This window comes from Patagioenas fasciata, chromosome 3 (assembly GCF_037038585.1).
Source record: "Patagioenas fasciata isolate bPatFas1 chromosome 3, bPatFas1.hap1, whole genome shotgun sequence".
NCBI classification, from domain to species: domain Eukaryota; kingdom Metazoa; phylum Chordata; class Aves; order Columbiformes; family Columbidae; genus Patagioenas; species Patagioenas fasciata.
Genome location: NC_092522.1, coordinates 4,804,239 through 4,820,755, shown reverse-complemented (window position 1 = coordinate 4,820,755; position 16,517 = coordinate 4,804,239). Strand labels below are relative to the sequence as shown.

Genomic DNA, 16,517 nt, shown 5'->3' with positions numbered 1-16,517 from the left:
AGTAATCTATGCTTCTCTGAGCATAGAGACAGTCAGGCATGATCGTTAACTAAATAGAGAAATGAAGTACACTAATTAGAAGTTCATTACAGAAGAAAAATGCTGGTGATGTTTCCAAACTTAAGCACTGGCAGGTTGCCAAAGGGAAGTCATTCAGAAGGCCAAATATTCAGGGAAAAGGGCTGTACTCCCTAGAAAGCAGGGCTGCAAGTACCAGTTGTATAAACATCTCTGTGAACTACATTTGCCTAGAGAAATAGGAAAGAAATTGTTTCACAAACATCTGGACTCAGGATCCATTTAACCACAGGTGCCAATAAGCAAAACCCAGAAATCCTGCTAGAAAACTGGCTGCCAAGTATATCGTGAAGCACAATAAAACATCCACATTGCACAATCCCAAATCACGCTCAGTATTTTCTGCTCCTCAGAGGCTAGAGAATTGAGTCTGAGTAATATTGTTCAAATTGCACGAGTAACTCAGGAGCCTCTGTCTCATTTCAAGCAGATGGGATTTATGTGGTTTCATGACCTAGGTTGTATTTATACGGCACAATAACAGATTGCTTTGGACGTGTTAGCTGGGACAGCCAGATTGTTATAGCTGTATTCACATCATCTTGCTCACAGGTTAACAGGATCTGCTTTGCAGTAGGTCTCTTCAGCCAAGGCAAAATGGTAACTCAGCTAAACTGCTCTGGGGTCTGTGCTTGCTCATCCATAGCACAGCACTGCACCATGCCACGCAGGTAAGTCTATCAACACGTCTGTTCTTTCCAGCTGCGGCAGTGAAAGAGTCAAGGTGACTTTAAACTCCTTTATTTTAGTAGGAGCTGGCATGACTAGAGTAGCAAAATTACACCACAAGTGGTTAACAATGAACAGTTCAAGAAACAACAATTTGGAATCTCTTTATCTTCTTTCTAACAAATGCGAAGTTTTACTAGTCCACAGAATTACTCTGGTTAGTGTTAGAACAAGCACAATGAATGCTTGGGAAGCAAGCGTTACACTGACCTTCTTAAACACTATGGTTTCCTCTTCCCAGATGGGATTAACTGCATTGCCTTGAGAGGTCTTGGTCTTCAAAGCTTTTCTTCTTGTATCCACAGGCAGGCCAAACATGTCCACTTCTACATAGGTACCGACTTTTTTGTCAGAAAGAAACTGACCTGAAATTATCTAAAACCAAAATAAAGGAAGATCACTAGAGATCACTTCGGTGGATTAGGAAATGACCGGCTGAAATGCAGATGATTAATTCTCATTAACGACCAGAGAGTATGCATTTAAAATAAAAGCAAAACAAATGCAAATCCACAATAAACTAAAAAACACTGTTTAACATTGCAGACGCAGAAAATAAGCAACTTATGAGGCCCGATTTCCTGTGACCCCATGGTCCTGAATTCCCTTATGAGCAATAATGTGGTTGAGATCATGCTGCTGCCCTTCCCTCAGCAGGAACAGTTGTTTGGATCTCGTTCCTCAAGCTGGCTGCCTATTTCCACAACACAGCATCTTTGAGAACTCTCAACACTCTATCCAGTTGCAACAACAGGTTCAAAAAATGCTGGAAGAAAAGAGGTTTAAGTAGCAGAGAAACTGCATTTGCTTTTAACTGCAAGGGAGAAAACAAGGTAAAAAGTCGGTATCTTAATAAAGGCTCCTCACAGAGGGTGAGTTTCACTATGAAAACAAAACCATGATAAAATAGCTGGTCTTTCCTAGTCCTTTATTTATTAGGAAACACAACTCTCAGCTTTAAAAAGTTAAAGTCTGCAATTACTGCAGAAAATAAATTGGTACAGGAATATGTAGCAGTGTCACTGCACCTTAACAAATTCAGCCTTTCCTAAAGCAAATCCAAATCCATTCTCTACTGCATCTCGTATAGGCAATGACAGTATAACTAGGAGAGTCTTCACCAAGCAGGCAGAAGGAGCTGACTTGTGACATTCCTGTTAAAAACGCTGTGCATCTCCTAAGAGCTATTGAATGATTTCCACCTCCATTTACTTAAATCACAGAAGAAAGTGCCTCCAAACCCACAGGGGGACCTGAAAGCTTCCATGATTGCAGGTCACCACAAAAGGTCATTGCCACACAGTCAATTGTGGTTTTTTACCATGCATGTCATCAGGTTCTTCCTTTATTCATATTCCTCCCAGCACTGCTCTGCTACGCTTGTCTGCAGCCTGAGAAGAAATACTTGCTTTCTCTAAAAGAAAACAAGAGGATATTTTGCAGGTGGATTCTATAATATGGACACTGTTCTAATGGACAAGCCCATTAAAGGAATAACAGGATTTTAGAAAGTTTATGTTTTTATAACTAGAGATATACCCTATATATAAATCCATCATCCTGTCATAGCCAATGCAATCTATCCCTCTAGTCTTCAATTTGCAGATTCCTAGTGGTCCTCGAACATCATTAGAGGCCCTTAAAAAGGAATGAAGAAAAGCAAGCTGGCAATGAATTGCAGCTGACATTTATGGTTCCACAGTTCTGCTGGAGAACTTATAGGGAACCAGAAAATTTATTTATATTACACAGTGTACTGCTCTAGCTATTCCAGTGCAAGCTACTGCTTTATAACAGCGTGCTTTAAATTCAGCTCTTTATTACTAAAAACACAGCCAAACTACTCTTGAATTCACTTTCCAACCACTTCTGCGGAAAACAATACATACAAATAAAAATACTTTTATTTATTCTACAATATGAAATGTGAGGCAGAAGATACCCTGCAATTTAAAAATGAAATATCACTCCATAAAATGAAATGCATTTTATTATTTTGACTCAGTAAGGTCATTCACCAGGCCACTGCATAACAAAAATATATCTATGCTCTAACATCGTCACGAGCGCAGTTTTACCGGCGGCACACATACCTTGACAGACAAGGTGTTAGCTACTATTCCATCCACTATGCTTTCAGTAAATGGATCAAAGTGTTTGTCTGGTCTTCTCATGAATTCTGGCTTTAACCTGTATCCGCTTTTGCCATTGTACTCGTACATTCCCATGTTTATTTGCATAGACAGATCTAGGTGTTAAAAATATTGATAAGAATAACATTCTGGTTAGATAACAACATAAAAAGGCAATAACATTATTTATTGTAATTTCAAACCGACTGTGATGTAAACAGCTATTTATGGCACACTGTTGTTTGATAAAAGAGGTTTCAGATGTGATCACAGCCACTCTCTTGGACTCTCTGGACAAGAAACAGACATCTGTAAGACATCTTTCAGAGATTACTCAATAGACAACATTTTGAAATTCGAGAAGAAGCCTTGATGCTTAGGTTTTGAGTCCGTCAGTGTTTCACTGTGGTACTCGACCCAGCAGAGTACTTAAGTTTCTAACCCCTTCTAACATAAAACACTGGGTACGTGATACTGGGTTGAAACTGGTCCAAAGAGTTTTTTATTACTCTGCAGACTCCCAGCCTGCATAGGCATTTGCTTCCCATGGAAAGGTGGTTTATACATGGCCACAACTGGAAAGGAAAAAGGGAATGATACCATAGTACCACATGCCCAGAGGCAGATCACGGCTGGGATACAATAGATATTTGTATGTCTCAGAACAGACACAGCCTTCGAAGACAACACATTGTATTTCAAAAGTGACTTGTGCATCTAAGAGCCCAGATGTCTTTGTTTCTTAAACACTCACTTTTAAAGTGGAATTTGATAAGTACCTTATGCCTTGATATACTGAGATTTTGTAAGACACAGGAAAAAAACCCCGCCAGATCTGAAATGCTGCACAATGGTAACCACTTACAAATGATGACAATATGGAGGGCATTATGTATGTGTATTACACTAGCTGCAGCATGGTAATTATGAATATTCCTAGATAAAAAACAAAATGGTGTTAAAAAACAAAATGGTGTTAAAAATGTTAATTAACAGCTCTGTAGTAACGTTCCATCACTAGACATCTTTTGATGCATAAAGCCTTTCCTACCTATGAATCTGAAAGTGTAGGAGAGAAGTGGTAAGGTACACCTTACAAAATCTAGAGACCAGCATAACTTACCTACAGTTTGGAAGTTAAGAGCAACCATTTGGCAGCCGGCATTCCAAAAGACTTGTGGCATGTAGTTCGAAGAATCTACACGTGTTCCCTTTGGGTAAATTCGGCTTAGCTGCATTTTGTTGTATCTAAACGGTGAGTAGTTAAGATACAGTACATGCGACAAAAATCACTTTGCAGGGAAGTGCGACTGCAATATTTGAATGCAGATGGTCTTTACAGAATGACAGTGGGTTCCTTATTGAATTTCTGCAACCATAACACTTCCAGAGGTGCAGAGTTTTGTAGGAGATATGATAAATACGGGGTAACTAAAGGTGCTGTTTGTTCCTTTACAGACTACTCAGAAAAAGCAGGGAAAAAGCACAGGCATATGCATTAAAAAAGCACTCATAATATTCCATTTATCATTACAGTTACTAATTTGGGAGTTTCCTAAGATTGCGTTTATAGAGGCCAAATAGCTGTAAGCAACAAATCTTACTCTGGTGGGGGGAGAGATGCTCAGTTAAAAAGTGCTTTTCTGGAATAAGCACTAGACAGAAATGATGAGTGTGCACTTCTTATAGCTGAGTCTACAAATCTCAGAGATGAGAACATGCTGCAGGTTATCTGTGGAAATAGCATTCCATTAATCTTCTTTAAGGCACTTTTTTATCTTGACCATTCATTCTTAACTGCAGCCATGATGAGAGGCATTGAGAAACATCAAAAGGTCTAAACAGAATGCTCCTTAGTTTTTCTTTTAAAGTTATAAAAAAAAAAAAAAAAAAACCTAAAGAAAAAAAATTGTGCAGCAATAAAACAGCTCAGTGCTCATAGAACTAGAGGTATGCTGGGAAAACAAGGTTGTTCTTGGGACTTTGCAAGAAACCGTCAGTCACATTTTGACAATTTGCTCACCATAACTCATACCACCTCATATAGGATGATAAATTTAACAATGAGAATATGAAGTATGAGGTGTTCAATATGTAGTTTATACCTATTCCCTCCAGTCCTAGCCCACAGCACAAGGACTCATGTCAGCTTTTAAATTAGCTCATCAGAACTCAGGCCAATTAATTTATCTAGGAAGACAGTCAAAGCTACAAATTTCATTTGGGTTCCCTATTTCCCCAGCTCCTGTCTCCAAATGTCAATAAAACCCTGTAACAGATCTCAGATATACAAAGGCTAAGAAAGCAGCTTTCTGAAAGTCAAGGATACTCCACAAATTCCACAGGAGACTTCGTAAGTTGCTCAAGCCCTTTGGTTTCCACAAAGGAAGACATTTCAAAACTTTTGTTGCGTTCTGAAAGTGTAAAGGGGAAATAAAAACAGTGACACATTAGAGCATGAAATCATACGTGATACATGAGCTGAAAACTACTGGTTTAGTCCTACCCCCTTGCCCCATCTACTGTTCACCAGCTCATTTCACCTTGATCTCAAAGAATTTACGTACACAACGTTTCGCTGACAGCAGCGAGCTTGCTCTGAACATACTCAAGGGCTCGGTCTGAACTTGCAGGAGCGCTGCCCAAATTAAGGGCATTGGTACTGCCTGAGATTGCTGCTGTTCCAGCTGCCGGCAACAGAAATTCAGTGCACACGCAGCAATCCCTTATATTTGCTTGCAAAATGACTTGTTGATATAGTTAAGAGGTAGAGCTCAAAGCTCACAGGTGAGCCGCAGAGGCAATATGGCAGCTTTTGTGGGGAACACAGAGGGCGCTGCTGGATCTCCAGATTGTCTTTGCAGGCAGATGCAAGGGCTCTTAGCCAAGTTGAAGCTATAATAACTAATGCCCGTATCAGATTAAACTAAGCAGTGCGCTAGCTGCGCCTACAGCGCTTCTCGGTATCTTCAGCATGTCAGAGTAAGGTCACATCTGTCTCAAACAGTCATGGAAACATTCCTATCTCATTGAGCCTGAAGGTACCCTCCTGTGTCCCAGCAGGTCTTCAGACCTAACCCTGGACTGATGTGGAGCTTCTACGACCTCTTTAATTTGGTCAAACTTTCTGACCTGGCAGTGATGAAAAGCTCATTCTAAGCTTGTAACTCAGTGGGACTGAATATTAATTTATCATTTGTTACTCACCTTTGCTTGATGTGTGCACAGCTCTTCAATGTACCCATGCGACATGCTGTAGCAAAGAGCCTAAGGCAAGACCCTTCTACCATCAGTGTATTTTCCTTTACACTTTTGCACAAAAGATATCTGTAAAATGACAGCTTGCCAATTTATCACAATCAGCTGTGTAGATTGCCTGGTGCTGGGAGGTAATATCCATTAGATATCTCAGCACCGCTCTCTTTAAAAATGATAGAAACAGCGCCTGTACTGAAACATGAACTCTCCAGCCTCACCACTTTATTGAAAACAAACAGTAAAGCAGAGAAAAGGTCTGCCCTCATCCCATTTTTGAAGCAAATGTGCTGCAGTAATTGAGGGATGGCCAGGAGGCCAGCCTGGCTGGCTCTTTGAAGTCAAACTGCGAAGCTGCAGGAGAGGGATAAAACTGAAGAAGAGCACTTGTCTTGCAGAGAGAAGTAGGACAGAAACAGGTGGGCACTTCCCTTATGGGAAGCCAAAAAGGAAGCAGTGGATCCAAAGAAGTGAGGAACTAGATTGGGCCAACATGAGAGGAAAATGTGCTGCCAGTTTGTGAACTACAAACTGTTCTCAGTGTCAGAGCATGACGGTGGAGTTCCAAAAGTGATTCTTCCCCCCTAGGAGAGCTGAGACTCAGACTTTATCGTGTTGCCTAATTCTAATTAGCAACCATCATTCAACTGCCATTATTCATAGTTGTTATCTCCTAATGGCAAAAGATTCCCTAGAGGCTGCTCTCCTCCCACTCCCTTCCCAACAAGCAATCTCCTCACTTTCTCCAGACTCTACTCCAGCCAGCTCACCTCCACATTAAGGCACTGAGATTATTCTGACTTCATCCTTCCTCCTTACTAATGGGAAAGCACTACCAACATACATATAGTGGGTTTTATTCTATTTAGAATATAGGTGCTGGCATTTGTTGTAGTAATATACTGTATCTCTCAGCCTTAGCTTGAAGCAAAGCATCTGTAGGAAACCAGAACTGGCAGCTCTTAAATGTCTAATGTTACTAAATGTCCAGGGCTTAATCAAACTCCTAATTAAAATAAGAACAATTATTTCCTTGTAGTATTTGGAGAGGATTAAGAAAACTGCTCTTTGAAGAGAACACTGTGCAGGAGACACATTTGTCTCTTGTGATACATTACACTGTGCTATCTTATCAGAAGTAAGTCACTATGCAGTGAACAAAAACTCATTGAGAAACTGAAAAACTTGAAAAATTACAGTTATAGCTACTTGCTGTCAGAGAAAGGGAACATATCTAGTCAGAGCAACCAGGGGACAGTTATGGATCCAGTGCTATTCAACATTTCTGTTAGCAAGTTGGATTCAAGACCAGAAACTGCACTTCTGTAATGTGTAAATGACAGAAACGGTGAGGTGCTGTTATCACTATGGAAGCCAGGATCACAAATAAAAACAAATTTTGAACTAGAAAATTTTAAATTAGAAAACTGTGGTAACACTGAAAAGATGAAACTGTATAGAAAACAATTTTGGAACTCTACACTTAGGGAAACAAAGTCAGGTGAACAAAAATAAAATTTAGGCAACAACTAGATAGGCAGCAAATGGAAAAACAATCCTCATTTAATTCCTTCTTTATTCAACTCATCTCCACTGAATTTACTGAAGGTCCAGCAGTGACTCCAGGCCAGGACTAAGACCAGAAGCCACAAGTCACGCGATAGTGCCCACTGCTTTAACCAGCCACAGAAGGCCACTGCTTTAACATTTACCACATGATGGGGTTTTTTTTGACACAAAGACCAGACATACTAATCCCTTAACTTTATGAGTTCACGGAAACAGTATGACTGATCAAAGGGCACATCAAGATTTAGGATAAAAAATCTGGCCATCTGCAGTTCTTTACAGAAGATGGAGCTCGGAAAGGCACAGGCATGTGAACAGAATAAATCAACACAAGACAATTTTATACCAGCTGTATCAGTTTGCCCTGCTAGGATTCACATGGCTCCCTTTCCAGAAGGAATATCTCCTTCCCACTGTGTTCTTTTAATTCCCATTAGAGCTAGAGGAGATTACAAACATCCAAAGGGACACTACTATAGGGAACAAGCATAGCTCTCTGCATCATTTTGGAAATGCTCGTGTGTGCATCTGTATAAATACCCACATACAAATGAACAGGTAGATACCTTCTTATAGGTTTATTATTCACGAGGAGTAAATGCAAAATCTTGTACGTGGAAATGGACTCAAGCACCAATTACCTGTCCTCCGGCAAGGCCTCCACAAACCCATAAAAAATTAAAACGCTACACACTTCTTTAACTAAAAAGCTCCAAGAGCACATTGCAACTTGTCAAAACAAAGTGAAAAAGGGCAGGCAAACAGTAGTGGGTTCTGCACCAAGAAAGGAAAAGATGCTGCAGTGTTTATTGAGGATGCTACTGAGTGCATTCCTAGCAAGGCATCTTCTGTAAAAGCCAGCAGGGGATGAAATTATGGCCTTTTCTATACAACACACAGAGGCAGGAAGGAGTAAATCTGCATATGGGAAGGGTGGACTCTGCTTACACTGAATCCTCTATAAAAGTAGTAGAGATAAACTATAAAGCACTTGCTCAACCTGAAGAAATATTTACGACCACCTTTCTCAAACTGCTTAAGTTACTCTTCAGTCACGGACAACAAAGACAATGTAGAACATTTTCAAAAATGCTTTTGAAATGGCACCATGTTTACTGTTGATAAAGTTTGATATTTAGACTAATGCAGGTTTCAAAGTAAATATGGATTTATTTGGCTGGATACCAAGGGAACATTTTCTGTCCGCATGCCTCTATCTAATCGAGAGGAAGCCAAGTAGCGTTCCTCCAGAACTTCCTTCCAAACACTTGCAAGGTAATTTCCAGTACAAAATGTTGCTCATGCTTAGCTTACTTACTTTTTGACACTTCAAATGACTCAAACTTCACAGGCTGAATGTAGTTCACCAGGTTAGACATCTCCTCTGTGGCCATAGCCTCACTTCCAGCAGTACCCTAGGACAGAGAAGGGAAGACGCTGCAGTTTTGATCTGTTGACGGTGGCCATCAGAGGCCATCAATAACCAAAGCCCAGTTTTCTATCAACTGTGATATCTTGCATTGATCCCAGTTTAGTGAAGTCAATGCCTCACACAGGGAAATTCACAAAGTAACGAAGAAAATTTGCTATGAAATGCCAATGTTTAATTAAACCGCTGCTGTATTCATGCTTTTTATGTGACTCCTAGGGATGGGACTGAATTAACTTTACCCATGCATAGTGCTGAGTACATTTATCAGTACCGTCTGATGTATAATAAGTTTTTGATGTCAAGTTTTTCTACCAACAACGCTAAACACACCACAAGCAGTTGTCTAAAATAGATTAGCTGTGGTGCTATTAATTCTTATTCTTCTGTAAATGAAAATATAAATAAACAAAGCAAAGATGTGCTTCCAAATCACTTGACAACCAACTTCAGAAAGCTGGTGTTGTGTTTCCCAGTGCTTTGCCATCCTTTCTCCACTAGATGGTAGTCCCAGTCTTCGTAACACAAGCCAACCCACAACTGCTGGAACCGACCCATCACCGCAAAACGTATTTACACCCTTACTTCATCCATCGACGACTTTTTACAGTCATCATCATAGTCATCATCATCATCGCTCTCAATCTCTGCTTCTCCTGAAAAGTTTTAAGCAGAAGATAATTACTGGCTGAAGCAATAGTTACAAACACCAGCGGTAAATTTGATAAAGATGTGTGAATAGCACTGCTTAAAGAAGACTACATTATATATGTGCTTTTTGTCACTGCACAAATCAAATACACTGTCTCGAGAGGTTAATCCATCCTCAGCATTGATAACTTCTTGCTGTCCAAACAAACAAAAGCTCTTCCTTTGCAGCTGCTGGATGCTCAGAGTTTAGAAATCATGGGCACTGAAGAAAGAGCGTTGTGGTGCATGCAGTGTGCATAGCGTGCAGGAACGGTATCACAAAAGACTCTGAAGAGATGTTCTCATGCTTGTGGCACAGCCCTGGAGTTTGAGATGTGAGTTCATACTCCCTCTCTGTTGCAGGATCTCTGCATAACCTTCAGTGAAGAAACTGTGCATGAAAATGGATGAGATTCAGCATCAGCTGGACTTCAGTCCCAGTGAGGTGAGCCTTGCTGGCCAGCACAGCTCACACACACCAGCTGAGGGCAGTGCAAACCAGACAATGCAAAGATTAGGCAGGAGGCTCATCCTTTCCCTCAAAATGTACTGATGGAGTAAATGGGACCAAATAAAACATATTTCATGCCTTGTTGCCAATTGTGGTGTCCTCATCAAATTCCTATAGGCAAGACACATTCTTTATTGTTAATTAAGGAATGCCTCCCCTCGCCTCCAAAATATTTTGATTTGGTTGCACCAGAAATTAAACCATTAAAGAATATCAATCTTATCTTTCTCTTTTGTAACTTCTCCTGTGGGTTTGACTGTCATAAACTATACACTGTGCAACTTAAGGAGACTCTGGAAAAGAAGGTTTAACCTCCACTGCAGTCACCTATCCACACCTGTAAGACCGACAATGCTCCCTGAAGATTTTATTCCACAAACCTTTCAGCTTGCTTTCAGCAGTGGCAGTTTTATTTTGGCAGCACAAAACTCTAACCACTGTGCAGCATTCTCATACTCTCCAGAGAATGGTAATTCAGTCTTGGTTCCTCCTGTCAATTTAGGATCTAATCCAAAGCCCACTGAGTCAATAAAGAAACTCCTCTTTGTTCCAGCGGGATTGAATCATGCCCAGTGGGTCCCTTGTGAACATGGAGAGCACATATGATTTAAATAATGAGTGTGCCTTTCACAACCAAATGATGACTACCCAGGCTGCGCCTCCTTCCAGATGCAGATGTTGAAATGTCAGGCTTTTATTCACGAACATTTCATTGAAGAAAATAACATGATTGCTCAACAGGCTCAAGGGATGGCTCAGGGAACCTCAACACATTGTGAAGAGCTGGCCAAGCTCTCCCAGGATTTGCAGTGACAGTCTTTGGATGGGAAGTTCTCAACTGATTTAACCAGACTGACAAAATAACACTTCGCATAGTCCACAAAAAGGCGGACATGGGCAGACACAGCCAGCTTGAGCTGCTGAGATACCAGGTAGATGATGGCTTGTTCTTGCTAGAAGTGTCCAGGGAGGAAAGTACGCAACATATTATTCATTTATTTTAAAATATTTGACAAGAAAACTCCCAAAGAGATTAGATCTCATTTTCAAGTTCTGCATCAGACAGCAAAACCAGGACAAATAATACACAGGATTGTAAACAGAGAATTAAAATTACTATTTTAGAAAGTATGACTACATCTGCACTGCCTTTCACCCAGCAGCATGGTCCTGTGCTCAAACCCAACCTTCTTTTCTCGTTCCACTGCTGAGACACAAAGTCAGAGCGAACCTTGGCCAGACTGAGGAGATGTCTGTGCTGTGGACACCTTCACGCTCACCCTCCCGCAGTGGCGGTGAGATCAGCCCTGTGCCATCACTCTTTCCCCTTTCCAGGAGGGCACAGACACTGTGAATAATAAACGCATGTGGGCTGGGATATGTAGCTGTGCTGCAGGTCAAATCTAGTACGTACGTGTGAACTTGTCTAAAGGACAACTACCTGTAATGGCATAATTATTATTCACATTTAGATGGGACTACAAACCCAGGTCAGGACAGGACCTCTCCATGCTGTGTGGCATAAAGTACAGAGAAAATGGAGAGCCCTGCTCCAAGGGCTTGCCCTCCACGTATGAGAAGAGCTTGCCCATGGACAGAGGAACATCAAGAAATGAAAATATGTCGCTCTCTGCCACAACAGGTAACTTAGAATGCAGATACTGTGAACTGCTTATAGGCAGAAGAGCACAGGAAACTTCTTGGTGGAGTAATGGAGCAGTTTCAAGGATGTTTTCAAGGAGCTGCCCCTGGTGAGAGAAGCGTGAGGAAGGAATAAAAATGCTCATGGGGCAACATGAGAAGTGGACAAAGGAGGCTGAATCCCAACAGATGGGGCGAGGGGTTCAACACAGTAACACTGAATGGAAGATGATGAGGAGAGGAGAGCTGGCAATGACAAATCAGATCCCTGTTACCACAGGTTGAGGAAGCAGAGAGCTAAATATTATCCATTCTCACCACGCCTCAGCAGCGTGACAGATATTGAGAGCCTAATGAAACTAAAGGTTATACATTGCTTGAAATTCAGAAGAACCTGGTAATCTGCTTTTGCAGACTCCTTTAAAATAACAGCCCGAATGGATTATAAATGTGGTACTTGCTGGCGCAGCTTGTTAGCTCTCTAACATTTAGGCAGCCATCAGCATCCTGGGGAGGGAAATCACCTTTTGCTTTTTCCACAGGCTGTGCCATCAGCACTTGCTGATTTTTAAAAAGGAAAAAATGAACTTTATTCGGTTTGCTAAAACAGTGTCCTTCGTAACAGTGGGTCATGGCCTCAGCTGGCATGCAGCACCAACGTACCAATGCATCTGCACGCACCAAGCCTACAATTTGTTATACAGTTTTCTATTTAGTCACCATGAAATCTTGGAGGCAATCCTGCCCTCTCTTTCTTCCTGCAACTCTTCCCTTGCAGCACCCACTACTCTGACAAAAATATCATCCTATTAGTGAGGAATTAACAATCTACTTGAAAATTTAAATGCTGTTCAATTAGCAAGTTTTGGCTATGTCCAGTATAGACCTAGTGTTGGTACATACCTGCTGAACTGCCACTGTTCTGTTTGCAGTGTAATCGAACTTGTTTGAAAATCTTGCTTGTGTCTGTTCATTGTGCTAAAACAACCAGGTCCCAGATGCTTGTTCACCAAAATTACAATCTACCTCACAAATGTTATCTCGGAAATTCTTTTTCTGCTTTGCCAGCTTGGACAGATATTATACACTACTGAAGCTACTTTTTACATCACTTTCATATCTTGCAAGCCATTCCGTTTTCTTTTTTTAATTATCACTACCATATCACTACCACATCACTACCACCTAGCTTTCACATGGTATGCTTTATAAACACATCAAAGGAGTGGTTTATTTGGGTTTAAATCTGATCTCACGCAGTGTGAGACACAGTGATGCTGTCAACTCAAGTACGAATCTCCGTATTTTTTGCACCGCTGTGAAAAAACTAATTTAAAATCGCAAGAAGGCTAAATCAGCACAACCTTCTCCTGGAGATCAGCAATAATTCTTAGAGGAGCTATACAAGAGGGTTATTTGAATAATACGCCCAACTTGCCAAATGTAAAGATTATATTAAGGTTGGAGTATTGAAACAATGTTAAGAAATGTTAAGAATGAGGCTCCCTTTAGTGAGTCTTTAATTGCATTACTCTTCTCATGCTCCAGAAAGTAATTAGTACTGGGTATAGAGTAGCATAATGCTTGCAGTGCTCCAGCAATACACGCTGCTGATACGAGATGCACATAAGGAAAGAGGTGGTTAAAAGAAGGGTGTCATGGGGACTGCTGATCACTGCCCTGTGGAACCACGCTCTTCGCAGGGTCTTGCCACAGTGGCCTTATGAAATGGTTAATATTTTTATTTTAGCATTCACAGAGAGAAATCTGGCATCTGATTTCCAGAAATGCTGTGTGCTTATAGCTGTAGCTGAAACCTCTGGAGCTGCGCTTTGAATACTTAGAAATTCAAAGTCTTCTTAAAAAGATCAGATCCTGGATGTTTCTTGTCAATTACTCCTAAACTGCTCTTAAGCCCTCTCAGACTTGGCTGTCCTTAGATAAAATAGGCTTAATATTATTTCACGTCCAACAGGTATTGTTCGGATAAATACACTACTGTTTGTCAAGTGCTCATATGGAGCCTGGATACCCCCACAGTAACACACTGCAAGATGAAGATGCCAGATCTAGGATCAAGTATTGAATGACAGAGAGACAAAAAATATCGACTAACTGCATTTTCCAAAAGAGGTATATGTCCTCAAAGAGAAACGATGGCTGACAGAAGGATTACAAGTAATGTATTTTGGCAGTCACAGATGAACTAAGAGACCACATCAATTTTGCCATCTCAGTTCTAGCTCTTTCTAGTTTGTAAGTGTTCATCTTCGCAACCTCCAGTTAACAGAGGTTGTTATATAGGGAATACAGACATAATAGTCACAGTTAATTTGTAAAATCATACACCCTGTTGTTGGACTGACCCCCTGCCTTGCATCATCATCAACATCTACATTCACAGCCCAGGTCTTTTCCTATAAAAGCCCATAGAGAGGCTCCTGAAAGACAAGATCAGGCACTCCGAAGAAATCATATAGCAAAAGACATATCCTTTGCCACCAAGTTCTCGCTATGTGCTGGTAACAAAAATGTAGAGTTAGGAAACCAGGGTTGATTTCAAGTGTTGGAAAGGAGTCAGTTGGCATACACACACTTATTTTTCTGTTGCTTGAGATTAGTCTACAGCAAATCAAGAAAGCAGTATTAAATCATTCCTGACACCAGGATGAATCTTCCTTTGAAATCCAAGCATGCCCTTTTGGAAGGTTCTTAACACAATGGTTGAAACCTCCTTTTTTGCTTCTTATAGGATAAACAATGTTATCCACAAATACAGCAGGGCTTATTTTATTTTTTAATTCAGCTTGAGGCAAATTGCCAGCATGAAAATTCTCAGTTCAGTTAATCAGAGTTTATAAAAAATTACAAACAATGGAAAATGGTTTTTTAATGGCAAATGGTAATGAACTTATATACCAGTAGAACTTTCAATTTGCTCTATAAGGTTTCTACTGCTGGGGCATAAATGTCAATGCCCTTAGCAATGCAAAATTTCAGTCTTAATAGCAAGAAGAAATTCTAGTGTAAGGAACAGACACTGGGCTGGGAATTGGGATATGTAGATTTTGTTGTTTGTCCTGCTGCAAATCTGCTCCTGTGGTTCAGAGCAAATCCTTCATCCTTTTCCCTGCGCTTCTCTTTGTCTTTTCCAGTCAGGTTTTAAGCTCTTCAGGAGAAAGAACATCTCTTACTAATTTCTGCATACCAACACTCACAATGGTCCCTTGCAGATCCCATAGGCATTACCAAAATATACGCACTAAATTATAGTAACTTTTCTATTTCATTTCTAATTTAAAAAATGCTGCTAATAATGAACAAGCCAAATGTAATACACTGTTTTTCATTGGCTATATTCCCTACAATTTCTGATGGTAACAAGTACTTGTTCACAGTATTATTTTTGCCTGTTTCTGTCTCTAGAACAGAAGAACGTCTTTATAGCACTTTGTGTAGAGGTCTGTGACGTGTTCCCAAGTAATGCAAGACAACAGTAGGTTGAGGAATAGATACCTCATCCAGTTACCCGAAAACTTCAGCCACTGCAGAACCACTGCAGTTCTCCTGTGCAATGGGTTAAGTCCAACAGGGCACCAAATGGCAGAAACATCTCGGAGACAACATGAAAAACATTTACATTTGGAATTGAGCTTGGGCACACAGAAAAGGCTCCCAAGGGGGGTGGCAACTCGCTCTGCTTCCGAAGCAGCACAGATAAATGTTAGGACGCATCACTGAGCTTCAGGTCACTCCGTCAGTGATCCTCAGCCGCCAGCCTTCTCAGACTCCCGAATCAACAACACTTAGCGTTGTTTCCTCCTGAGTAAGACCCACGCTGGTGCACCTTTACCTCACTAGAGCAACGTAAAAGGATTGGATTATAGCTGTAATTAAGCACTTGTGTTTTAGGAAGAAATAGATTTGTCGATTCAATTCATACCTGCTCCAGGGGAGGAAGGTTCAAACATACTAGAAGTGTCACTGCATGTGTTGGAAGCTTGCTCCGAGAGCTTCTTTTTTGCACTTCCATCCGCAGACTTATGTGACTTCTTTTTATTCTTCACCAGAATTTTGTACATTAAATCCATGGGGCTTGGAAGAGGAACACCAGGTTCAAGCTGGAGGAAGAAGGAAGAGAAATTTGTTACCACAACAAAAGAAATGAGCTTATGGCAATTTCTTAGGGCCTGCATGGTGCAAGATAATTTTGTAACCTCTATACGCCCTGTTAAAATGAAACGTATTTTGCACTAGAGGTAATCTCAACATTAAATGAAACAGGGCTACTGAGGGCACTTAAGAAGAAAAGAAAAATGCCTCATGAAATGTCTACAGTAATAATCAAAATAAGTATTAGTTCAAATATGAAAGACCACATTATAAAATGGCAGTTATGAGAATCAATTGCATTTAGCAGATTACAATTCACTGTATCGGAACAATCTCTGCATCACAAATTATATACTTAGGTCACCAACAG

General features: G+C 40.6%; 1 protein-coding gene across 2 annotated transcripts in view; it reads right to left on the bottom strand.

Annotated features, from left to right (window-relative positions):
* PLCB1 (phospholipase C beta 1) overlaps positions 1-16,517 on the bottom strand; it is a 367,047-nt gene that overhangs the window by 86,130 nt on the left and 264,400 nt on the right. For both annotated transcript variants that reach the window (XM_065833460.2, XM_065833461.2), the window contains exons 14-20: positions 15,978-16,155; positions 9,778-9,848; positions 9,082-9,178; positions 5,269-5,353; positions 4,063-4,187; positions 2,901-3,055; positions 1,018-1,182 (exon numbers count right to left, since the gene is read on the bottom strand). In XM_065833460.2, the coding sequence (XP_065689532.1) occupies positions 1,018-1,182; positions 2,901-3,055; positions 4,063-4,187; positions 5,269-5,353; positions 9,082-9,178; positions 9,778-9,848; positions 15,978-16,155 (876 nt within the window). The remainder of the gene's footprint in view (positions 1-1,017; positions 1,183-2,900; positions 3,056-4,062; positions 4,188-5,268; positions 5,354-9,081; positions 9,179-9,777; positions 9,849-15,977; positions 16,156-16,517) is intronic.